A 27,233-nucleotide genomic window follows, 5' to 3' on the forward strand; every position below is an offset into this window, starting at 1 on the left:
AAATTGCCCCTTAGAGTCCTGGGATGCGTAGGTTAGAGGGATTAGCGGGTAAATATCTGGGGGTAGGGCCTGGGTGGGATTGTGATCGGTGCAGACTCGATGGGCCGAATGGCCTCCTTCTGCACTGTAGGTTTTCTATTCTATGATTCTATAGATAGGCTGGAAAATTGGGCGGAGAGGTGGCAGATGGAGTTTAATCCGGATAAATGCGAAGTGATGCATTTTGGAAGAAATAATGTAGGGAGGAGTTATACAATAAATGGCAGAGTCATCAGGAGTATAGAAACACAGAGGGACCTAGGTGTGCAAGTCCACAAATCCTTGAAGGTGGCAACACAGGTGGAGAAGGTGGTGAAGAAGGCATATGGTATGCTTGCCTTTATAGGACGGGGTATAGAGTAGAAAAGCTGGAGTCTGATGATGCAGCTGTATAGAACGCTGGTTAGGCCACATTTGGAGTACTGCGTCCAGTTCTGGTCGCCGCACTACCAGAAGGACGTGGAGGCGTTAGAGAGAGTGCAGAGAAGGTTTACCAGGATGTTGCCTGGTATGGAGGGTCTTAGCTATGAGGAGAGATTGGGTAAACTGGGGTTGTTCTCCCTGGAAAGATGGAGAATGAGGGGAGATCTAATAGAGGTGTACAAGATTATGAAGGGTATAGATAGGGAGAATAGTGGGAAGCTTTTTCCCAGGTCGGAGGTGACGATCACGAGGGGTCACAGGCTCAAGGTGAGAGGGGCGAAGTATAACTCAGATATCAGAGGGACGTTTTTTACACAGAGGGTGGTGGGGGCCTGGAATGCGCTGCCAAGTAGGGTGGTGGAGGCAGGCACGCTGACATCGTTTAAGACTTACCTGGATAGTCACATGAGCAGCCTGGGAATGGAGGGATACAAACGATTGGTCTAGTTGAACCAAGGAGCGGCACAGGCTTGGAGGGCCGAAGGGCCTGTTTCCTGTGCTGTACTGTTCTTTGTACAGTCCAGGATCCAGCCAGGCAGTAGCTTTGTGTTTGCAAAAATACATTTTATTCATAAAATATCTGAAAGAACATTCCAAACATTTCAAAATGACCATCACACAAAGTGCAATAATATTCAGCTTCTTTATCTACATTCTGTTAAACATTGAGCTGCTTCAACACAGTCAAAGAAACATTACGGACATTTCAAAATGGTCCTTACAGATGGTGCAAAGGTATTGAAAGGTTGTCTACAGAGATCAAGTTGCAATCTGAGGTGCATGAATACAATTGTGATAAGTATAATATTTACTGTATACATTCAGTGACTAATTCGGCCCAAGGGGGTTTTGCTCCCCTCACTTTACTGTGGTTGAAAGGTCTTAGACAGCGACCTTCCCCATTGGGACCCTGTAGCAGCTGCCCCAAGCTTCAGTTCATCCCTCAGCACATAGTCCTGAGCTTTGGAATGTGCCAGTCTGCAACGCTTGGTTGGGGACAGTTTCTTGCGCTGGAAGGCCAACAAGCTTTGGGCAGATCAAAGAGCGTCTTTCACCGAGTTGATGATCCTCCAGCAGCAGCTGATGTTTGTCTCGGAGTGTGTCCCTGGGAACAGCCCGTAGAGAACAGAGTCCTGCATCACGGAGCTGCTTGGGATGAACCTTGATAAAACCACCTCATCTCTCTCCACACCTTCTTTGCAAAGGCACATTTCACAAGGAGGTGGGCAACAGTCTCTTCAAGGGCAATGTGCAGAGGGGGTGAGACTCTGGGGGTGTAGGAAGGATCTGACGGGGAGGGCCTTTCTCACCACCAGCCAAGCTAGGTCTTGGTACTTGTTTGAAATTTCTGGTGATGAGGCGTTCTGCCAGATGACCTTAACAGTCTGCTCAGGGAATCATCCAACAGGATCCACCATCTCCTTTTCCTTCAGGGCCTCTAGGCATGCTGACCACTGCCTGATGGGCTTATCGTCAAAGGTGTTTTTCCACATAAATGTTTCCATGAAGGAAGGTGGTCTGGCATGGTCCAAATACTTGGAGCGTTCCGCGGCAATGTGGCCAGACCCATCCTTCACAATACTGAGGACGGGTAGAACCTCAGTACGTAGAGACACTTGGTGTTTGCGTAGCGAGGATCTACACACAGCTTGATGCAGCCAGACACAAAGGTGGCCATCAGGATTAGGACAATGTTTGGCATGCTTTTCCCCCGTTTATCTAGAGGTTTGTATATCACTACAAACGTGGTCCATTTTTGACCCCCAGATGAAGTGGGAAATGGCTTGGGTGATTGCCACAGCACAGGAGTGGGGAATGAGCCAGACCTGCGCCATGTACAGCAACACCGAGAGTGCCTCACACCTGATGACCAGGTTCTTACCTGCAATGGAGAGGGAGTGTCGCTTCCACATACCCAGGTTTTGGTTCATTACAGCTACTCGCTCCCTCCAGATTCTAATGCATGCCCTGATCCCTCCGAACCCATATCCCCAGCATCCTCAGGCTGCCTGATTTGACAGTAAAGGAGACTAAGGGTTGATCCACCCAGTTCCCAAAGAACATGGCCTCACTCTTGCCACGATTTACCAGGGCTTCCAAGGCCTGTTCGAACTGGTTGCAGATAGAACATAGAACATAGAAAGCCACAGCACAAACAGGCCCTTCGGCCCACAAGTTGCGCCGATCACATCCCCACCTCTAGGCCTATCTATAGCCCTCAATCCCATTAAATCCCATGTACTCATCCAGAAGTCTCTTAAAAGACCCCAACGAGTTTGCCTCCACCACCACCGACGTCAGCCGATTCCACTCACCCACCACCCTCTGAGTGAAAAACTTACCCCTGACATCTCCTCTGTACCTACCCCCCAGCACCTTAAACCTGTGTCCTCTCGTAGCAACCATTTCAGCCCTTGGAAATAGCCTCTGAGAGTCTACCCTATCCAGACCTCTCAACATCTTGTAAACCTCTATCAGGTCACCTCTCATCCTTCGTCTCTCCAGGGAGAAGAGACCAAGCTCCCTCAACCTATCCTCATAAGGCATGCCCCCCAATCCAGGCAACATCCTTGTAAATCTCCTCTGCACCCTTTCAATGGCTTCAACATCTTTCCTGTAATGAGGTGACCAGAACTGCGCGCAGTACTCCAAGTGGGGTCTAACCAGGGTCCTATAAAGCTGCAGCATTATCTCCCGACTCCTAAACTCAATCCCTCGATTAATGAAGGCTAGTACGCCGTACGCCTTCTTGACCGCATCCTCCACCTGCGAGGCCGATTTAAGAGTCCTATGGACCCGGACCCCAAGGTCCTTCTGATCCTCTACACTGCTAAGAATGGTACCCTTCATATTATACTGCTGCTTCATCCCATTGGATCTGCCAAAATGGATCACTACACACTTATCCGGGTTGAAGTCCATCTGCCACTTCTCCGCCCAGTCTTGCATTCTATGTCTCGCTGCAACTTCTGACATCCCTCCAAACTATCCACAACACCACCTACCTTGGTGTCGTCAGCAAACTTACCAACCCATCCCTCCACTTCCTCATCCAGGTCATTTATGAAAATGACAAACAGCAAGGGTCCCAGAACAGATCCCTGGGGCACTCCACTGGTCACTGACCTCCATGCAGAGAAAGACCCCTCCACAGCCACTCTCTGCCTTCTGCAGGCAAGCCAGTTCTGGATCCACAAGGCAACAGCCCCTTGGATCCCATGCCCTCTCACTTTCTCAAGAAGTCTTGCATGGGGGACCTTATCGAACGCCTTGCTGAAGTCCATATAGACCACATCCACCGCTCTTCCTTCGTCAATGTGTTTGGTCACATTTTCAAAGAACTCAACCAGGCTCGTAAGGCACGACCTGCCTTACGAGCATGTTGATGTTTGTGCATCAACAGCGGATCCGAGCAAAAGACGGCGACATCGTCCAAGTACAGTGCCTCTGCTGCCTGGGGTTGTCACTCCTCTTGTATTTGACTTCTTCCTGATGTACTCAGCAAAGGGTTCTATACAACACACAAACAGGACAGGAGAGAGAGGGCAGCCCTGTCTGACTCCAGATTTAATTGGAAAGCTTTCTGATTCTCACCCATTTAACTGAAACTGCACTACTGATGTTTGTGTAGAGCAGTTGGATTCAGATTCTCTCCCAAACCCCATTTTGGAGAGCACATCCATCATATAGGTGTGTAATACTCTGTCAAAGACCTTCTCCTGGTCCAATCTTATGACCTTTTACCGTCACCTGAACAGACAGAAGAGAGCTCGGTTTAACATCTCAGCTGAAAGCCGCTCCCTCTGACAATGGAGTTCCCACTCAGCTGGTTGTTCATTGAGCTCAGTGTGACTCACAGCAAGTGTAGCTGACATTAGAATTCATTCTGTATGCTTCAGCTTTTCAGCTTACACAGAGTGCTCTGACACTCTATCTGAACAAAAAACAAAGAACAGTATAATACAGGAACAGGCCCTTCGGCCCTCCAAGCCTGCGCCAATCACGTCCTATCTAGACCAACCACCTGTATCCCTCTATTCCCCGTCTGTTCATGTGTCTATCCAGATAAGTCTTAAATGTCGCTAACATGTCTGCCTCAACCACCTCACTTGGCAGTGCATTCCAGGCCCCCACCACCCTCTGTGTAAAAAACTTCCCCCGCACATCTCCACTGAACGTTACGTTGAACTTGGTGCCCCCTTGTAATTGTCATTTGTGTCCTGGGAAAAAGCTTCCAACTGTTCACCTTATCGATGCCCCTCATAATTTTATAAACTTCTATCATGTCGTCCCTCAGCCTCCGTCTTTCCAGGGAGAACAATCCCAGTTTATTCAATCTCTCCTCATAGCTAATACCCTCCATACCAGGCAACATCCTGGTAAACCTTTTCTGTACTCTCTCCAAAGCCTCCACATCCTTCTGGTTGTGTGGTGACCAGAATTGGACACAGTATTACAAATGTGGGTGAACTAATGTTTTATACAACTAACAGAATTTGCCAACTTTTATACTCGATGCCCCGGCCAATGAAGGCAAGCATGCCATATGTTTTCTTCATCACCTTTTGCACTTTTGCTGACACTTTTAAGGATCTGCGGACCTGCACACCCAAACCTCACTGTGTGTTTATGCTCCTGATTGCTCTGGAATTTATTTTATAGCTCCCACCTGAATTGGATCTACCAAGATGCATCACCTCGCATTTGTCCAGATTAAATTCCATCTGCCATTTCTCCACCCAATTTTCCAGCCTATCTATATCCTGCTGTATTCTCTGACAATCACTATCCGCAACTCCAGCAATCTTAGTATCATCCTCAAACTTGCTAATCAGACCAGCTATGTTTTCTTCCAAGTCACTTATATACATTACAAACAGCAGAGGTCCCACCACTGATCCCTGCGGAACACACTCCATTCAGACCTCCATTCAGAAAAACACCCTTCCACCGCTACCCTCTGTCTTCTATGGCCAAGCCAGTTCTGAGTCCATCTAGCTAGTTCACCCCTGATCCCGTGTGATTAAATCTTTTACACCAGCCTGCCATGAGGGGCCTTGTCAAATGCTTTACTAAAGTTCATGTAGACAACATCCATCGCCCTTCCCTCATCAATCATTTTTGTCACCTCCTCAAAAAACTCAATTAAATTAGTGAGAGATGACCTCTCTCATACGAAACCATGTGTCTGTCACTAATAAGACCATTCAGTTCCAAATATGTATAGATTCTAAGAATCTTCTCCAACAATTTCACTATCACTGACGTCAAGCTCACTGACCCATAATTACCTGGATTATCCTTGCTACTCTTCTTAACTAATGGGACAACATTGGCTATCCTCCAATCCTCTGGGACCTCACCTGTGGCCAACGAGGAAGCAAAGATTTCTGTTAGAGGCCCAGTAATTTCATCTCTTGTCTCCCTCAGTTATCTGGGATAGATGCCATCTGGCCCTGGGGATTTGTCTACCTTCATGCTTTTTAATACACCCAACACTTCCTCCCTCGTAATGACGACTTGTTCTAAAGGGTTTACATATCCCTCTGAGACACCACCGATCAATGTGTCCCTCTCCTTTGTGAATACCAATGCAAAGTACAAAGTAGGATAACTGCAGACAAAGATTCAAATCCAAGTTTGATGAGCCCCAAGGCTGAATGTAAAACTAACATTGTAGCTTTACCCGTCTTTCTCGGATAGTCAGTGATTTCTATTGGATAACACTGGGATAGATTCACAGAAACATTTGTCTCCAGTACATATACAAATTATAAAATGAAAACATTAAAGTGAATCTCTTTAAACGATCAATTAATTCCAGTTATTGGACATTCATCAAGATTTTACAATTGGATTGTAACTCTGCAGGGGAAATGTTCACGTCCCGCCCACCATGGGAATTGTAGTGGGTCGGGAGCAGACCATGCAACGGTCCGTTGACCTTGGGTGGGATTTTCTGGATCGGGGTGAGCGCAGCCGGAAAATCCCGCCCTGTGAGTCATGTTGAGCAGGAAGATCAAGTCATTTGTAATATTGCGGAGTAACTCACAGTCCAGTGAGGACAGGAAGAGGCAGTCCCATAACTTTCTATATTTAAAATGTACTTTTCTGTGGAATTCAGTCTCTTACTTTACTTTTTGTGATAAAATGTTCTCCAAACACAAACAGTAATAATTGTTCTTGTTCCACAGAAATTTCCGGATATACAGAAAAGGTAAAATTTACACCCTTGATGTGATTTTTATTTCTAACATATTTCTCCCCCAGCCTGGAATGATCCAACACTGACCTTGATCTCCTGTTTCAGAGTGAAGCAAACACTCCCAGAGCCACAGAAGGTTTACCCTTTAATAAATGTGGGGAAGTACATTGGCTCACTGCAGTACAGAGTGTGGAAAAAGATGCTGACGGTGATTAATACAGGTGGGTGTGAGCTTCCTGACACCAGCTATTAAACAGCTCTCTCTATTATTAGTAGAAGGGACCGGTCTCTTTATAATAAATATATTATTGTATTTGTAACGGATTAGATTTTACTTCAGTCAGTTTTCTGTTAAAATCCAGCATTGTTTGATCATATCGTCACAGTGACCAACTCCACCTGCTGGACTCTCACAGTATTTTGATAGCGTTTGATAAGGTTCTCCATGGTAAGCTATTGCAGAAAATATGGACACATGGGATTGAGGGTGATTTAGTGGTTTGGATCAGGAATTGGCTAGCTGTAAGAAAACAGAGGGTGGTAGTTGATGGGAAATATTCATCCTGGAGTTCAGTTACTAGTGGTGTATCGCAAAGATCTGTTTTTGGGGCCACTGCTGTTTGTCATTTTTATAAATGACCTGGATGAGGGCGTAGAAGGATGGATTAGTAAATTTGCGGATGACACTAAAGTCGGTGGAGTGGTAGACAGTGTGGAGGGAAGTGGCAGGTTACAGAGGGACATAGATAAGCTGTAGAGCTGGGCTGAGAGGTTGCAAATGGAGTTTGGTGCGGAAAAGTGTTAGGTGATTCACTTTGGAAGGAGTAACAGGAATACAGAGTACTGGGCTAATGGTAAGATACTTGGTAGTGTGGATGAACAGAGGGATCTGGGTGTCCATGTGCATAGATCCCTGAAAGTTGGCACCCAGGTTGATAGGGTTGTTAAGAATGCGTACGGTGTGTTAGCTTTTATTGGTAGAGGGATTGAGTTTCGGAGCCATGAGGTTATGCTGCAACTGTACAAAACTCTGGTGCGGCCGCACTTGGAGTATTGCGTACAGTTCTGGTCGCCGCGTTATAGGAAAGATGTGGAAGCGTTGGAAAGGGTGCAGAGGAGATTTACCAGGATGTTGCCTGGTATGGTGGGAAGATCGTATGAGGAAAGGCTGAGGGACTTGAGGTTGTTTTCCTTAGAGAGAAGATGGTTAAGAGGTGACTTAATAGAGGCATACAAGATGATGAGAGGATTAGATAGGGTGGATAGTGAGAGCCTTTTTCCTCGGATGGTGATGGCTAACACGAGGGGACAGAGCTTTAAATTGAGGGGTGAGAGATATAGGACAGATGTTAGAGGTCGGTTCTTTACTCAGAGAGTAGTAAGGGCGTGGAATGCCCTGCCTGCAGCAGTAGTGGACTCGTCAACATTAAGAACATTCAAATGGTTATTGGATAAACATATGGATGATATTGGAATAGTGTAGGTTAGATAGGCTTTAGATTGGTTTCACTGGTCGGCGCAACATCGAGGGCCGAAGGGCCTGTACTGTGCTGTAATGTTCTATGAATCCTCCCCCAGTTTCCCAAACACCCTGTACGGCACAAGTATGGGCTTCTCCCGGATAGTTGAGATGAGCTGTGAGTTTAGGGTCATCCATTCTGTTTACCTCAATGTTTTTCCCACTTAGCAATAAAGTCCATCTGTTTATTCTGACACTAGATCCTGTTCCTTCTGTGATTTTTCTGTCTAACAATAGTTAGATTGGGATTGTGGTGGGTCAGTAATGTAAGAGACTGGGTGGGGGTGAAAACAGTAAAATGTTTCACTGTCCAACAGCTCACTAATGTGGAGGTGCCGGTGTTGGACTGGGGTAAAGACAGTAAGAGTTTTAACAACACCAGGTTCATTTGGTCGCAAATGCCATTAGCTTTCGGAGCCCTGCTCCTTCGTCAGATGGAGTGGATATCTGCTCTCAAACAGGGCATAGAGACACAAAATCAAGTCACAGAATACTGATTAGAATGCGAATCTTTACAGCTAATCAAGTCTTACACTCACCATGGACTACTCTCCGGAATCGGTTGCATTCTTGGACACACGCATCTCCATTAAGGACGGTCACCTCAGCACCTCACTGTACCGCAAGCCCACGGGTAACCTCAAGATGCTCCACTTCTCCAGCTTCCACCCTAAACACGTCAAAGAAGCCATCCCCTACGGACAAGCCCTCCGTATACACAGGATCTGCTCGGATGAGGAGGATCGCAACAGACACCTCCAGGCGCTGAAAGATGCCCTCATAAGAACAGGACATGGCGCTTGACTCATCAATTGGCAGTTCCGACATGCCACAGCGAAAAACCGCACCGGCCTCCTCAGATGACAAACACGGGACACGGTGGACAGAGTACCCTTCGTCGTCCAGTACTTCCCCAGAGCGGAGAAGCTACGGCATCTCCTCCAGAGCCTTCAACATGTCATTGATGAAGACGAACATCTCGCCAAGGCCATCCCCACACCCCCACTTCTTGCCTTCAAACAACCGCACAACCTCAAACAGACCATTGTCCGCAGCAAACTACCCAGCCTTCAGGAGAACAGTGACCACGACACCACACAACCCTGCCACAGCAACCTCTGCAAGACGTGCCGGATCATCGACACGGATGCCATCATCTCACGTGAGAACACCATCTACCAGGTGCACGGTACATACTCTTGCAACTCGGCCAACGTCGTTTACCTGATACGCTGCAGGAAAGGCTGTCCCGAGGCATGGTACATTGGGGAAGTCATGCAGACGCTACAACAACGGATGAATGAACACCGCTCGACAATCACCAGGCAAGACTGTTCTCTTCTTGTGGGGAGCACTTCAGCGGTCACAGGCATTCAGCCTCTGATCTTCAGGTAAGCATTCTCCAAGGCGGCCTTCACGACACACGACAACGCAGTCGCTGAGCAGAAACTGATAGCCAAGTTCCGCACACATGAGGACGGCCTAAACTGGGATCTTGGGTTCATGTCACACTATCGGTAACCCCCACAGCTTGCCTCCTGGACTTGCAGAATCTCACTGGCTGTCCTGTCTGGGGACAATACACATTTCTTTAACCTGTGCCTAATGCTCCCTCCACTCACATTGTCTGTATCTTTAAGACTTGATGAGCTGTAAAGATTCACATTCTAATCAGTATTCTGTAACTTGATTTTGTGTCTCTGTGTGCCTTGTTTGTGAGCAGATTTCCACTCCATCTGACGAAGGAGCAGGGCTCCGAAAGCTAATGGCATTTGCTACCAAATGAACCTGTTGGACTTTAACCTGGTGTTGTTAAAACTCTTACAACAGCTCACTAACAGATGTCCCTCACAGGTGGAAAAGCCCTGCTGGGACTCTGGACACATTGGTTCCTGGTCACAAGTGACCGTTTGTTTCCTGCAGAAGGACTTCACTGAAACTAATGTCAGTGGCTGCAGCTTCCAGATAAAAGTCCTTGTCGGGGTCCACAGCTCCCAGAGCTGGGCCAGTCTGAAAGTCCATTTTCAGTTCAATGAAAGCCTTTTCACATCTGTCATCTCAGTCCCAATACTCCCTGTTTCACGAGGGAGGCTACTGCCTTTTCCAGTTATTTCTTCACGACCTTAACGAAAGTCTGTTGGTTATATGGCTGGGACACGGGGCGGGATGATTTCCCCCAAAAAACAAAGCTCCCAACAGGCGGGAATACGGGAGATTTTTCCATCTGTTTTTTGGGCGAGCTTAGAATCATAGAAATGATGAATCATAGAATCATAGAAACCCTACAGTACAGAAAGAGGCCATTCGGCCCATCGAGTCTGCACCGACCACAATCCCACCCAGGCCCTACCCCCATATCCCTACATATTTACCCAACTAATCCCTCTCACCTATGCATCTCAGGACACTAAGGGCAATTTTTAGCATGGCCAATCAACCTAACCCGCACATCTTTGGACTGTGGGAGGAAACCGGAGCACCTGGAGGAAACCCACGCAGACACGAGGAGAATGTGCAAACTCCACACTGACAGTGACCCAAGCTGGAAATCGAACCCAGGTCCCTGGAGCTGTGAAGTAGCAGTGCTAACCACTGTGCAACCGTGCCGCCCCCACTGTGCTACCGTGAATGAATTTCCGGCATTGCGTGCATCACAGAGTCAAGGGATTTACGATGGTGGGGCGAGTGCACATGCACTGATTTCTCAGTATGCCGGGAGATTGGTTGACAAGTGCATCCCTCGCTCACCTCCCCCGGTCTTCTGATGGTCAGACCCGGTATCTGTTGGCCTCCCGATGGCCGCCATTTCACTAAAACCCATGTCCACTTTGTCTGGAGGGGTCCCACCTTAAAACTTAAGGGTTTGTGGATATCGCTCCAGCTCCTGTATCACCTGCAAATCTTCCCAATACAATGGATCCTCCTGTAGATCACAGGAGAGGGTGAATCTACTCCCGTGTTGGACACTCCTGTGTCTACTACCTTTCTTTCCCTCCACTATAATATCTCCACATTGTGTATCACACTCATCATACCTGAGTGGACAAGGATACTCAGGCTGGGTACAGCCCCTTCCTGCTGAATTTCCCGGGACACCCTCTCCCTGGGCCACATGGACCTGACCCTGGGGAGTGTTTTCGTGCTGACACCATTTCATTCATCTGTGGAATTTCTGGAAACTCGGGGTGTTTGGCTCGGGTGTCTCTTGACTCCGAGTCCCCTGACTCTGGCCCTTCATTGGTTTCCTCCACTCTCGGAAAAACTGTCCACTTCCCCCACAATTGAAACAGGTCGGGATGATCTGCTTTTCCCCAGGTTTAAAGCGCTTCCCCTCTCGCTGCCACCTCCATGGGGCCCCGTCATCAGTGACTGGAGTTGGCCTCCGCTGTACAAGGGGAGCCACAGGTTTTGGTGGGTCAGCGGCTTCTAACAGGGGCTGCCGGACTGTCCGGTTTCTAACTCACTATCCCTCAAACTGAGGAACACTCACTTCTCCAACCAGCCCCGGGGACACGGCACAGACTAAACCACCATTGACTTGACTCTCACTCTTTAATCCGTCTTTTGTGTCTCTCTCCTCCTCACCCACAGCCAGTCTCTGCCCCCCCAGCCTGCCCCCCCCCCCCCCCCCCCCCCCCAGCCTGCCCCCCCCCCCCCCCCCCCCAGCCTGCCCCCCCCCCCCCCCCCAGCCTATCTCCATTTCTCTCTCTCTGTAACGGGGTTTCCTCAGCCTCACTGCAGGGTGTGGTGTCCGGGTAAAACCTTCCCCCGGGCAGTGTCTTCCCCTTTCCCCTGTGCGCTGTTTAAACTCTTCCCTGGGGGATGAATTTCTAATTCTGGATCATTGCTGATTTTCCCAATCACTAACCGGCTGTGAAAGTTACAGTGAGAGTGACTAACATTTTATCCGTGTCCATCTGTTCCCAGCTCCAGTCACCTTCGACCCTAATACAGCCCATCCTGCCCTTCTCCTGTCTGAGGACCTGAGCACCGTGAGATACACCAGGGAACGGCAGAAGCTCCCCGACAATCCAGAGAGATTTGATTACCATCCCTGTGTCCTGGGATCAGAGGGATTCACATCAGGAAAACATTCCTGGGAGGTGGAGGTGGGAAACAAGACTGATTGGGATGTGGGTGTGGCCAAGGAATCCATCAGGAGGAAGGAGAAAAACACCCTGAATCCAGGTAACGGATATTGGGCAATGATACTGAGAGAGGGGAATGAATACCGGGCTTGTGATAAACCAGGGAAATGTTTAGATCTGAGTGTGAATCCGAGAAAGATTCGAGTCTGTCTGGATTATGAGGGAGGGAAGGTGTCCTTTTATAACTCGGATAACAAGTCCCATATCTACACTTTCACTGGTACATTCACTGAGAAACTCTATCCTTATTTCAGTCCATGTCTCACTGATGGGGATAAAAACACAGAACCCCTGAAAATCTGTCCCCGGACAGTAACAATCCAGGAGGATGAGGGTTTTATCCCTTCATCCAAATAAAGACTGTTTCTTGTAGGTGGGGGTGGCGGGGGGTGGTTCCTCTGTAGAAGAGGGGTTGGTGTCCTTCGCGGATCCTGCCCCCCTCCCATTATCACACACTGTCAGCGGGGATTGTCCATTCCTCGGGAGGGTGAGACAGATCCCTCTGATCCGGCCTGTACCTCCCGGGGATGTGTGAGGACCCCTGCCTGAGGGAGGGCCGGAGGATCCACTCGGTATAATCCAGTCACTCGTCACCAAGTCGGACACACTGGAGGCTGGGACGGGCGAGGTCGATGTGGCTGAGCCCACCCGGCCACGGGCTGATATCCCCCAGGACCTGCTCGGCCTGGTCGAGGATTCAATTAAAAAGACTCCACACACTGGGTCACTGGGTGGGGGAGGGGAAGGCCCCACGCACTGGGTCACTGGGTGGGGGAGGGGAAGACCCCACACACTGGGTCACTGGGTGGGGGAGGGGAAGACCCCACACACTGGGTTACCGGGTGGGGGAGGGGAAGGCCCCCCACACTGGGTCACCGGGTGGGGGAGGGGAAGGCCCCACACACTGGGTCACTAGGTGGGGGAGGGGAAGGCCCCACACACTGGGTCACTGGGTGGGGGAGGGGAAGGCCCCCACTCACTGGGTCACTGGGTAGGGGAAGGAAGGCCCCACACACTGGGTCACTGGGTGGGGGAGGGGAAGCGTGTAACACCCTTCACCTCTACACTGAAGAGGAAGGGAGAGCTCTCTTGTCTCCGGATCTGTCCAGTGATGATGCTGACAGAGGTTTGTGGGAGGACCTGTCGAAGGTCAGCACAGAGGGTGCTGAGTAACTGAGTGCCGACTCCAGCTCCTGTCCATGGTTCTGGAGTGTCTGATTGAGGGTAAATCCCCTCTCTGCCATTCCACTCTGCCCGGAGGGGTTTCCTGTACGGGCTGCTCTTGCACAGCTTCCACTCCCTCGATCTCATCGCCCATCCAGACACTCTGTGGCGTTCTGTCCTGTTGTCCGGAGGAGGCAGGGTCTCCCAGTGGGATGCTGTCCATGTGGGATCCTCCTTCTGTCCATCGGGGATTTGGGGTGAAGGGTGTTACACACGGCAGTCCCGTGCAATGGAGAGTGAAATCAATTCACTGATTCCCAGGCTGCCTGTAATTTCTGTAACCTGGAGGAGTCTGTGTTTAATATTTCTATCGAGTGTGAGAGATTCCAGCTCCTCTTCCATTCTCTGAAGGGGCTGCTGCTCAATTTCTGGCTGCACTTCAGCCCCACGCTCCTGATCTTTGAGCACACGGCGCTGAGGAGAGCGGGCAGAGGATCTCCTTATTGGTCTGTTCCTGGGCCTGATAAAGGTGACCATTAACAGGAGTGGGCAGTGGGCAGTCAAGGGGATCATTTGGTGTAACTGCCTGCCTCTCTTCCACAGCTACATCTGTGTCTAGGTGTCCCTCAAGGATGAGGTGCACACATATCCACTGGGACACTTGAGATCTTTCATGAGCAAAGAGTGGGGGTGGAGGCAGGGTAGGGGCGTGAGGGAGGAGGGGGAGATGGAGGAGGTGGATGTGGAGGGGTGGTGGCTCACTCAACATCACCTCTGGTAAAAGAATTCTAATTTGAATTTTAAAGTTTCTTTTAAGTTTTGGATCTTTGCTCCAGTGGGTTATTCCTGCCCCGTTCAAATGGGGCACTTCATTGTTTAGATTTGTTCAAAAGAGGAATAAATAGATACAGACTGAAACTGTCATTGTTGGGTTCGGAGGTACATGCTTTTAATGTGTAATTCTGTAAATAAATGCAGATAAAAGTGAGTAAAGATTGGCTCCAGTTCTATCCTTCATCACTGTTTTTCTGGAATGTCACTCTTTGGAGGAGAGCGACAGTGAATCCTCCACACAAGAAGCTTTGGTTGGACAGAGTCTCACCCGGCATCACTGATTGGTTCAAAGGGGATGTTTCACTTTGACATTATTTATCGAGCCTACATTTCCATTCCATTCCCAATCTTTTATCACTGCTCTGTCTTTCTACTGTAACAGCCTGGGCTGATTTTAGAATCAACTCAGACAAAATAGTTTGAAACGTTAAGATTGGCCTCAGACTCTGAATCTTTAATTTAAAAGCAGTTCAAAGTTATTTCCAAATCTGGGTGCACAATCTTAAACTGAAATTAATAAACTCAATCAGTCACATTTTACTGTGTTATAACTCAAAGTATCAGTTTTCATTTGATATTACAAGGCCAGGAGTCCAAGAAATACATACGTGAGCACTGCTGGATAAAGAGACATGTTGTTAAAACTTGCCATCTTGGCTCATCAGGACAAATGCAAGAATACCAAATTTCTAAAGTGAACAACAATTTATACTGCACAAGAAAAAGGATGCTAATTGGTTGGCAAAGGGACTCTGATTGGTTGAGGCATTGCCATGGAGAATGCACCAGGGAAGTTACAGTTTTTGCTTAAATTCGAAACATTCTTGTGTCTGTCCTGATGAGTGCAAAATGAAAAGCTTTGACAGCACTTCTCTCTTTTGAGCAATGCTCAAGTTCGGTATTACCACACAGACCCAGAGAAAACAATTTTCAATTTAAAATAGAGGTTAAATATTGAGATCAGCCTCAGGCCCTTTTCAGGCGCAAGGCTGATCTCGCCGGATATCTGGTGCCAGAAAATTTGCGATATGCAAAAAATTGGACGTGAACACGATTGCTTCTCGCGTGATCTGACAGGCTTGCCCCACCCATCGACTGGCGGGACGAGTTGGTAAGTTTTCCCCCAATGTTTCTACTTGTGGGACAATTTGATCACCGGGGCCATAAATACAAGAAACTTACAGAAGATACTAATAAATCCAGTAAGGAAATAAGGAGCTATTTAATTTCTCAGAGTGGTTCGAGTGTGCAACTCACTATATAGTTTCACTGACTCCCTATAGATGAGCTCAGACAGAATATAACAAACTAGTGATCCCATCACAAGAGGAATGTCAGAACTGTCAACCAAAAACGCTGTTGTGCCATGAATAAAATGCTGGTTGTCACACCGTTGTTTGGATTTTCAGGTCACCAGAATTCCTGGGATAAATCTGTTGATGGAAAGCTAAATATAACCTTTAAGAAGTGAAAGGCCCACTTCTTAGTTCTATTGTTTATTGATTAATTGGACGATTAAGGTAACTGGAGGTTTCATTGCACTTGTGACCTGCTTCTGAACTTGGACTGAGTTACCCAATGTATAATGTGTTTGTGCAGCAACTTAACTTCCACAGCCTGCCCATTCAGGGATATATAAAGAAGCATTGTAATCTGCAGAATTTGTTCCTGTAATACTATAACATAAGAAATGTACAACATTTATCAACAGTGAAGTTCCGGATCTGGTGAAAAGTAAAGTCACAGATTTCCTTTTACTCTCTATAACTGGGTCAGTTTGATTTTCTCCATTGCTTTTTCCTCTCAGTCTCTTATAGACTCGGCTGTAAAATATATCTGACCGTCAGGGAGTTGAGCAACAAAATTAAAGTGAAAGGGAGCAATGGGGTCAAAATCGTAACCAACCAGTTAAATCCCACCCACCCGGGCTCAGTAAAATAGATTGCTTTTACTTGGCAGAAAAACGGTACATTGTCGATTATTCCTCTGGTTTCAATCGCAAATTAGATGGGAATGTTTTTCAGACACAGCAGAATACTGGTTGTTGCTGGAAACACAGCCACAGTTTTCTTGGTGAATATTTTCATTTCTCCTTCTGACAACAAATGGCAACAAATCGATCAAAGGAGAAAATGACGGTGAACCAAACAGAACAGTCTCTGGCTGCATAATTAATGACAGTGTGGGCACTGCAGACAGGAGGGATGTCCAGGAAAGATCCTCAAAAATAATAATTTACCCACTTCAGTGTGACATCAGTGACAATAAACAGGACATCCCCCATTGGCATGGCTACCAGGTAGTGAGTGGTACAATTGGAGAGCCCACATTTTCCCTGAGACAGGATCACAATCACTACTAAATTTAAAATTAAAAAACAAGGAAAAAGATCGGAATTGATTCATGAAATATTCTGCATGCCTGAGCTCAGACAGTAAAGGTTGGATTTTACAAAAACCGGGGCAAGTCAGTGTCTTGTCAGAGGTTAAAATTTGAAAATCCACTTCCTGACTCCAACTGTCCTCTAATCTGCTCACGAATGTGTTTATTGGAGGTACAACAGACGGCAGGTAGCCAGCCCCTCTCAACAGGCACTTTGACAATTTAAATATTGTTATAAGGCGACCAGCAGCTGATCTGACTGTTTTATATATTTCACTGTCAAGGCTTGCTTTCCCAAGACTCTCAGGGTGAGGTGGGGGAGGACGGTTGTCAAGAATTGGAAACCCACCAGGACAACATTCTGCCCCACTCAGGATCAAGGAACAGAGATAGGACTGTCTGAAACTCTTCCCCATCTACACAACCTGATCCTAATAATATTCAGGCCAAAATATTTGAACAAAACAAAGTGTGAAAATGTTCTAAATGGAATAAAACACAGAGAATTCTGAAATCACCCAGCAGGTCAGGCAGCATCTGTGGAGAAGAAAAACTTTCACTTCCAAAACCTTTCATCAGAACTGGAAGATCTCTGAGATTAACTTTGGAAATGATGGAGACATAAAATCATGGAATTGGAGGAGGAAAGAACAACATATGAATTAGGAGCAGGAGTAGGCCACTCGGCCCCTCGACAGGAAAGTCTCTGATAGGCTGAGTGCAGGAGGCAAGGATTCAATGATCAAAGGGGAGGTGGTGCAAGGTGAACGAGGTTATTGTAGAAAGGAAAGATGGATTCCAAGGAAGTTTACACGGCTGCAGAAAAATAACAAAAGGGAAAAGGAAGCAAAGGAAACATGAGAAAGAGGAGAAGGATCCCATTTCACAGGGATAAATGTGGGGGAGATGATGGCGTCATGATAATCTCATGATCTGAGACAGGACCTGTTATTATGAAACTGATTTTGATTTGATTTATCATTGTCACATGTATTAGTATACAGTGAAAATTATTGTTTCTTGCGCGCTGTACAAACAAAACACAACGTTCACAGAGAAGGAAACCACAGAGTGCAGAATGTAGTGTTCAGTCATAGCTAGGGTGCAGAGGAAGATCAACTTAATGCAAGGTAAGTCCATTCAAAGGTCTGACAGCAGCAGGGAAGAAGCTGTTCTTGAGTCGGTTGTAAGTGACCTCAGACTTTTGTATCTTTTTCCCGACGGAAGGCGGCGGAAGAGAGAATGTCCGTGGTGCATGGGGTCCTTAATTATGCTGGTTGCTTTGTCGAGGCAGCGGGAAATGAAGACAAAGTCAATGGATGAATGAGTCACAGAGTCAAACGCTGGTTTGCATGATGGATTGGGCTACATTCACGACGTTTTGTAGTTCCTTGTGGTCTTGGGCAGAGCAGGAGCCATTCCAAGCTGTGATATAACCAGAAAGAATGCTTTCTATGGTGCATCTGTAAAGGTTGGTGAGAGTCGTAGCTGACATGCCAAGTTTCCTTAGTCTTCTGAGAAAGTAGAGGCGTTGGTGGGCTTTCTTAACTATTGTGTCAGCAGGGGGGAACCAGAATAGGTTGTTGGTGATCTGAACACCTAAAAACTTGAAGCTCTGACCCTTTCTACTTTGTCCCCATTGATGTAGACAGTGGCATGCTCTCCTTTACGCTTCCTGAGTTGATGTGTCCCCTTATATTAGATTCTCCACAAAGGGAAACATCCTCTCAGCATCTATCCTGTCACACTCCCTCAGAACTTTACATTTCAATAAGATCAGTTCTCATTCTGCTGAACTCCAATGTGTATTAACCCCAATGTGTTCAATCCTTCCACATAACACAACCCCTTTATCCCAGCAATTATCCAAATGAATCTTCAATAACCCCAATAAAATGAGACCAAAGTTGTATACAGTACTCTCAGTGTGGTCTCACCAATGGCCTGTCCAGCTGTAGCAAGACAACCCACTTTTATACTCCATCCCCTTGGATTAGAGACCAATAAAACCATGTTGTTTCTGCTCGTTTGTGTGATTTACTAAACGTCTTGCTGCAACAAAAGTATGAAGTTAGATTTAAAAATCTTTACTTAGACCGGTGGAAGGTGAGAAGTGATGTTCCACATGGATGAGGGCTGGGACAACAGTGGTTAATAATTTGAATCAATGATAAGTCAGGAAGCAGAAAATCAGAATTTGGGGATGAAATTCGAATTGGAAATGCAGTTAATAGAGAGGAAATAATCATCCTGAAGATATTTATAAACTTGCTGATTGGGTGTTTCACTGGGAACTGATTTCAATATAACTTAGTGTGAGGCGCTGCCGTTTGATAGGAAGAATGAAGCTCCCAAAAACTCCCTGAACAATCTGAACGGGGAAGATTTACTTGATTTTTAATGAACAAAGATCGACTGTGTTACCCTTAAATTATCTTTCCACTGCTGATTCAAAAAACAATCAGTAACATTTCATCAAACAAGACTCTCTCTTTTGAATCCAAACTGGCAATTTGTTATTATACTCTGTGTTTATAACTGAGCGTTGCTGACATTACTGAGTAAGGATCCCAGTGTCTTTCCTGACACTGATGCGAAGCTCTCTGCTGGATGGATTATTTTACCCTGATCTATTTCTGTTTTAAATATAGGAATAACATTCATTGGCCACAGTTATTATTTCCAAATCTGGGTGCACAATCTTAAACTGGAATTAATAAACACAGTCATATTTTACTGTTGTTAACTCAAAGACAGTTTTTATTTGATGTTACCATACGAGGAGTCCAAGGAATATCTACATGAACACTACTGAATAAAAAGGGACATCTTATCAAAGGATTTCATTTTGCACTCATCAGGACAAATGCAAGAATACCACATTTAAAAAGGGAACAACAATTTGTGCCGCATGAGAGAAAGGGTGCTGATCGGTTGGCAAAGGGACTCTGATTGGTTGAGGCGTTGCCATAGAGAATACATAAATTCAAAAAAGGCTAGTTTCTTGACATTCTTGTGTTGTCCTGATGAGTGCAAAATGAAAAAAATCAGCAGGATGGGTACAAACTTCCCAAAGAATTTCTAAGTGCCGTAGTGATGAGAAAAAGAGAGTTATTTGCTCCGTTTTTTTCGGCACGCCCTGCCCTTAAAATCTTTTCACATTTAGTGTAATGAAAGAGCCTCTGTGTGATTCTCACTGGCATGGACTGTCCGTGCACGTGACTCGCCCAAAGTGGCTGCAGCTGAGTGCCGTTAACAAGGTGAGCTGCGTATAAGTGCTAACAATGGGACTGACAGTCAGTCACGCCAGGAAAATGGAATCACAACGAGCAACACCATGCTTCAGGAGAGCTGGGCCATCTGCTGGAAGCTGTGGAGGAGTGGAGGGCCATATTGTCCCCCAAGATGGATGATGACCCAGGGGTCAGGCCGCCAGTGTGGCCTGGGCAGCCGTGACAGTGGCAGGGAATGCCCACACACTGGCATGGAGGATTCATGGTCACATAAACAAGGCTCACGTTGTGTTTCTTAGTCTTAGAACCATAGAACCATAGACAATTACAGCTCAGAAACAGGCCTTTTGGCCCTTCTTGTCTGTGCCGAACCATTTTTTTCTTAGTCCCACTGACCTGCACTTGGACCATATCCCTCAACACCCCTCTCATCCATGAACCCGTCCAAGTTTTTCTTAAATGTTAAAAGCATTTACCACTTTATCCGGCAGCTCATTCCTCACTCCCACCACTCTCTGCGTGAAGAAGCCCCCACTAATATTCCCTTTAATCTTTTCTCCTTTCACCCTTAACCCATGCCCTCTGGTTTTTTTCTCCCCTAGCCTCAGCGGAAAAAGCCTGCTTGCATTCACTCTATCTATACCCATCAAAATCTTATACACCTCTTATCAAATCTGCCCTCAATCTTCTACGCTCCAGGGAATAAAGTCCCAACCTATTCAATCTCTCTCTGTAACTCAGCTTCTCAAGTCCCGGCAACATCCTTGTGAACCTTCTCTGCACTCTTTCAACCTTATTTACATCCTTCCTGTAACTAGGTGACCAAAACTGTACACAATACTCCAAATTCGGCCTCACCAATGCCTTACATAACCTTACCATAACACTCCAACTTTTATACTCGATACTCCGATTTATAAAGGCCAATGTACCAAAGGCACTCTTTACGACCCTATCCACCTGTGACGTCACTTTTAGGGAATTCTGTACCTGTATTCCCAGATCCCTCTGTTCAACTGCACTCTTCAGAGTCCTACCATTTACCCTGTACGTTCTACTTTGGTTTGTCCTTCCAATGTGCAATATCTCACACTTGTCAGCGTTAAATTCCATTTGCCATTTTTCAGCCCATTTTTCTAGTTGGTCCAAATCCCTCTGCAAGCTTTGAAAACCTTCCTCACTGTCCACTACACCTCCAATCTTTATATCATCAGCAAACTTGCTGATCCAGTTTACCACATTATCATCCAGATCATTGATATAGATGACAAACAACAATGGACCCAACACCGATCCCTGCGGCACACCACTAGTCACAGGCCTCCACTCAGAGAAGCAATCCTCCACAACCACTCTCTGGCTTCTTCCATTGAGCCAGTGTCTAATCCAATTTACTACCTCCCCATGTATACCTAGCGACTGAACCTTCCTAACTAACCTCCCATGAGGGACCTTGTCAAAGGCCTTGCTGAAATCCAGGTAGACAACATCCACCGCCTTCCCTTCATCCACTTTCCTGGTAACCTCCTCAAAAAACTCTAATAGATTGGTCAAACATGACCTACCACGCACAAAGCCATGTTGACTCTCCCTAATAAGTCCCTGTCTAACCAAATATTTGTAGATCCTATCCCTTATCACACCATCCAATAACTTGCCCACCACCGACGTCAAACTTACTGGCCTATAATTTCCCGGATTTCTTTTGGAACCTTTTTTAAACTACGGAACAACATGAGCCACCCTCCAATCATCCGGCACCTCCCCCGTGAATACTGACATTTTAAATATGTCTGCCAGGGCCCCTGCAAGTTCAACACTAGCTTCCTTCAAGGTCTGTGGGAATACCCTGTCTGGTCCTGGGGATTTATCCACTCTGATTTGCCTCAAGACAGCGAGCATCTCCTCCTCTTTAATCTGTAAAGGTTCCATGACCTTCCTACCTGTTTGCCCTATTTCCGTCGACTCCATGTCCGTTTCCTCAGTAAATACGGATGCAAAAAAACCATTTAGTATCTCCCCCATCTCTTTTGGTTCCATACACAGTCTACCACTCTGGTCTTCAAGAGGACCGATTTTATCCCTCACTATCCTTTTGCTCCTAACATACCTATAGAAGCGCTTTGGATTTTCCTTCACTCTGTCTGCCAAAGCAACCTCATGTCTTCTTTTAGCCCTCCTGATTTCCCTCTTAAGTAGCTTCTTGCACTTTTTATACTCCTCGAGTATCTGATCTGTTCCTTGCTGCCTGTACATTCCATACAACTCTCTCTTCCTCTTAATCAGTGTTACAATCTCCCTCGAGAACCACGACCTACAACAGGCTAAAATTTTGCAGGAACAGAATTTCAACTTCCCCAAAATCTACTTCAGAGAAAACTCAAACAAGAGAGATCGGGCTAACAGATCAACCCCCAGAGAAGCTCTATCTATACTGAGGAAAGGAATCAGTCCCAGACCCAGAGCTTGTTTAGGAGAAACAAAAGAGTGATGACATGAGACCTTTTACTCCACCCCTTTTCAAACTAGCAGAGAATTAGCTCTGTCCACTAACAGCTGAAGATTATTTCTGTTTTCAGGAATTTCAAGATTTTAAGGTTTTGAATGATCAGATATATTCAGATGAATTTACCCCTTCTGCTCCGAGCAGGATGGAATTTCTGTGGCATATAATGTCACAATAGTGGGAATTACTACACTGCTGTAGTAACCCAGCAGCGTGGAGACCAAAAGCGACCCTTGGCATACTATTCAAATAAACAATCAGCAGTTGGCACAGGGGTTAACCAGATGTATTCAAGCCCTGGATTGTTCAGCACGGGCAGTCAGAGTACAAACCAATTTGCACAATGTTGGGGAAAGTAACTTTGCACACAAAACACACTCTGGTGCAAATTCTGAATATGGGAAGGTTGAAAACTGTGTCAGATGCGAGGCAGACTCAAGAGGAAAGCCTGCTCCTGCCAGCAAATAGGTGGATTACTGTAGTCAGGGATGAGGAAAATAACCCAGTCGGATAGATGAACATTGAAGGACCATGTGTGTGGTGTGCAGGTGAGATGTGAGGAAGTGAACAGGCTAATAGGGAAGCTGATGTGACCCTGTTTGTCAACAGGTTACAATAGAGTGAATAGAAAGCCAAGAACAGAACAAGCAATAGTTGAATAGAATGTTCAGTTTTTAAAGGGTAGGCTGTTTAAATTCCTGGCAGTTTGACTATTCAGCAGCTGCACCAAACTTTTCAACTTCACAAGGAATTATGTCTATTCCTAAAATTCTTAACTTGCACACTGTAGGTTAAGACCCTTGATTCTGAAACAAATGTGGTCTGTTTGAACCTAACAGAAACAAACCTGGTCAAATTCTGATGATGACATTTTCTGTCTGCAGATCTCCCATCCGTCTACAGAGCTCCTGTATGTCTGCAGAGCTCATAACCATCTGCAGAGCTCCACGGCTGTGTGCAGATCTTCCCTGTCTCCAGATCTCCCGTCCGTCCACAGATCTTCACAAGTCTCTGGATTAGTTGAGCCGAGGCTGGAGGTGCTGCTGTACCTGGGCAGGTTTGATATATTGATCAGGGGGATGGGGAGGAAAAGACTTCACCCCCTCCCTCTCTCCCTGTCCCAAAGCAGGAGGTGAGAGAGAATGTTTCTCCTGAATGTTTGAGGTTATTGAGGGTGAGTGAAGGGGACAGGGAGGAATGATGAGAGTCTGGACAGAGACATGTTGGTCATTACACCAGGGAAATATTCTTCAAACAGGGGCCCTGGGATCTTTAACGTGCAGCTGGAGCAGCAGGAGAGGGAAATGGCTCCTTGGTTTAGCAGCTCCTCTGTCCATGTGGTGCTGAAGGCTGGTTTGAAGCGGGAGGAGCTCTGGTCCTGGACACACAAAGAGGGAGCGGGGCTTTGAGTCCAGAGGCCGGCCTCTGCTGTCCTCGCTAATCCTCTCCCACCTTTAACAGCAGCCGGAGCCATTACAGGACAGAAAGGCGGGACAGCCCAGCCCGGGGAGCGGCTGAACCGGGAACGCAGCTCGGCAATGTTGGGCCTGACTCATCTCACCCAGTCTGATTCCTCCATCGCTCTTCAGCGATGCCGCCTCCCCCTCAAACCCCGGAACTCCCACGGGGGCGACGTCTCATCCGGTCCAACACGTGACACCACCAACTGTCAACCACCGCCCGCGAGCCGCTCAGCATGTGACCCCGTCCCCACCAATCAGCGATGCCAATCTCGCAGCACGTGGGTCCGTCGTTGCCACCCGCGCCGCCCAACTGCGGCCAGCACGAGGCGCACAGCGCGTGATCTGGACACCACCAATCAGCGACCGCTACCCCACTGCACGTGACCCTCTCGTTGCCGCCCGCGCTGCGCAACACGTGACTCTCACCTGCGGCCTGCGCGGGCAGACACGTGATCTCATCACCACCAACTGGCAGCCTCGTCCCTCAAGTGTGTCAGTCTGAAGGTCCTCTGGTCTCTTGGTGGAAGGTGGAATCTCCTTCCTATTGATGGAGATGCAGGTGGAGAGATGCCTGGGCACAATGTCAATCTGCAGTGAGGTCCTGATGTCAGTGATGCTCTACAGGTGAAGGTTTCACTGGGCCCCATTGAGGGGTCTCCTGGATCCGCCAGTCCCTGACCATCACCAACGTGTCCATAGAGGAAGGGATGCACTCACTCACTCCCTGCATGCATGGGATATATCATAGCTTTTAGGTTTGCTCCATTGTACACACAGGTCTGCTCAATGCCTCAGACGGTTCCATCAGATTCTTCCAGAGAAACCATAGAACCCCTACAGTGCAGAAAGAGGCCATTCGGCCCATCGAGTCTGCACCGACAACAATCCCACCCAGGCCCTATCCTCATATCCCTACATATTTAGCTGCTAATCCCTCTAACCCTCATATTTACCCAGTAATCCCTCTAATCTGCGCATCCCGGGACACTAAGGGGCAATTTAGCTTGGCCAATCAACCTAACCCGCACATCTTTGGACATCATTTGTCTCTGCAACTCCAGCAGGTGAGTGCTGAAAAGTTTGACATCATTTGTATATTACAGTGTTCTTTTACGTTCATTTGATATCAGTTACACTCAAAAGCAATTAATTAGACATTATTTGACATCAGAGGCACTCAAAACCGACTGCTTAGCTATAATTTAACAGTACATGTACTGTAACTATATCAATGTCATAAATTGTCCCAAACCACAGAGGCTCAAATATTTGTGATTAGTAATATCGCCATCCAGAGACTAAAAATGATCGTAGAGTTTATTTTCCATATTTCTGAATTTTGATATCTTCAAACATCATAAAGCTGAGCTAACTTTACAAAAAGCAGACTCTGTTTTGATGAAATACTTACATATTTTTGATGACCATTTAGAAAGATGCGGATTAATCCGGGATAGTCAGCACGGATTCGTGAAGGGCAAGTCATGCCTCACAAATTTGATTGAATTTTTTGAGGAGGTAACTAAGTGTGTTGATGAAGGTAGGGCAGTTGATGTCATATACATGGATTTTAGAAAGGCCTTTGATAAGGTCCCCCATGGTCGGCTTATGATGAAAGTGAGGAGGTGTGGGATAGAGGGAAAGTTGGCCGATTGGATAGGTAACTGGCTGTCTGATCGAAGACAGAGGGTGGTGGTGGATGGAAAATTTTCGGATTGGAGGCAGGTTGCTAGCGGAGTGCCACAGGGATCAGTGCTTGGTCCTCTGCTCTTTGTGATTTTTATTAATGACTTGGAGGAGGGGGGTGAAGGGTGGATCAGTAAATTTGCTGATGACACCAAGATTGGTGGAGTAGTGGATGAGGTGGAGGGCTGTTGTAGGCTGCAAAGAGACATAGATAGGATGCAAAGCTGGGCTGAAAAATGGCAAATGGAGTTTAACCCTGATAAATGTGAGGTGATTCATTTTGGTAGGACTAATTTAAATGTGGATTACAGGGTCAAAGGTAGGGTTCTGAAGACTGTGGAGGAACAGAGAGATCTTGGGTTCCATATCCACAGATCTCTAAAGGTTGCCACTCAAGTGGATAGAGCTGTGAAGAAGGCCTATAGTGTGTTAGCTTTTCTTAACAGGGGGTTGGAGTTTAAGAGCCGTGGGGTTATGCTGCAACTGTACAGGACCTTGGTGAGACCACATTTGGAATATTGTGTGCAGTTCTGGTCACCTCACGAGAAGAAGGATATGGAAGCACTGGAAAGAGTGCAGAGGAGATTTACTAGGATGCTGCCTGGTTTGGAGGGTAGGTCTTATGAGGAAAGGTTGAGGGAGCTAGGGCTGTTCTCTCTGGAGCGGAGGCTGAGGGGAGACTTAATAGAGGTTTATAAAATGATGAAGGGGATAGATAGAGTGAACGTTCAAAGACTATTTCCTCGGGTGGATGGAGCTATTACAAGGGGGCATAACTATAGGGTTCGTGGTGGGAGATACAGGAAGGATATCAGAGGTAGGTTCTTTACGCAGAGAGTGGTTGGGGTGTGGAATGGACTGCCTGCAGTGATAGTGGAGTCAGACACTTTAGGAACATTTAAGCGGTTATTGGATAGGCACATGGAGCACACCAGGATGATAGGGAGTGGGATAGCTTGATCTTGGTTTCAGATAAAGCTCGGCACAACATCGTGGGCCGAAGGGCCTGTTCTGTGCTGTACTGTTCTATGTTCTATGATCTATAACCCGTGCACAATAACTGTGCCTTCACCATAACCATCATTCCCCCACCCCTTGCATTGCAACCAACCCCTCCCCCACCCCGCCAGACTGCAATTCTCCCCCACATCAACCCCTCAGTCTGAGTGATTTTCTCTCCCACTGCCCCCTGCCGGGCAGATTTCTCCCCCACCAACACACCTGAGCAATTTCCCTCCACCCACAGCTCCAAATTTTCTTCTGCCCCTTTTTCACCCCACACCCATTCCCTCCCCTCCTTCCCCCCTTGTCCACTCACCACCTCACCCCCTCCCTCATTTTTCCTCCTCCTCTCCCCCAGTTTCCTCCCCTCTTCCCCCACCCCCATTTTCCCCTTCTCCTTTCCCCAACAACTGGAGATTTCCATTTACAGGGCTGGCTGGAAACTGGAAGTAATGTATTAGAGTCATAGGGGGTTTACAGTATAGAAGCAGGCCCTTCGGCCCAACTTGTCCATGCCGCCCTTTTTTTTAAAACCCCTAAAATAATCCCAATTGCCCGCATTTGGCCCATATCCCTCGATACCCATCATACCCATGTAACTATCTAAATGCTTTTTAAAAAACAAAATT

The 27,233-nt window shown here is 47.0% G+C and overlaps 1 protein-coding gene across 1 annotated transcript in view; it reads left to right on the plus strand.

Moving 5' to 3' along the window:
- Window positions 1–27,233, plus strand: part of LOC144497614 (uncharacterized) — a 110,473-nt gene that overhangs the window by 12,135 nt on the left and 71,105 nt on the right. Inside the window, exons 4-7 of the mRNA XM_078219055.1 lie at window positions 6,657–6,679; window positions 6,773–6,888; window positions 12,114–12,689; window positions 23,915–24,198. Of these exons, the coding sequence (XP_078075181.1) occupies window positions 6,657–6,679; window positions 6,773–6,888; window positions 12,114–12,689; window positions 23,915–24,198 (999 nt within the window). The remainder of the gene's footprint in view (window positions 1–6,656; window positions 6,680–6,772; window positions 6,889–12,113; window positions 12,690–23,914; window positions 24,199–27,233) is intronic.

The sequence above is a fragment of the Mustelus asterias genome, chromosome 8, assembly GCF_964213995.1.
Source record: "Mustelus asterias chromosome 8, sMusAst1.hap1.1, whole genome shotgun sequence".
Taxonomy (NCBI): domain Eukaryota; kingdom Metazoa; phylum Chordata; class Chondrichthyes; order Carcharhiniformes; family Triakidae; genus Mustelus; species Mustelus asterias.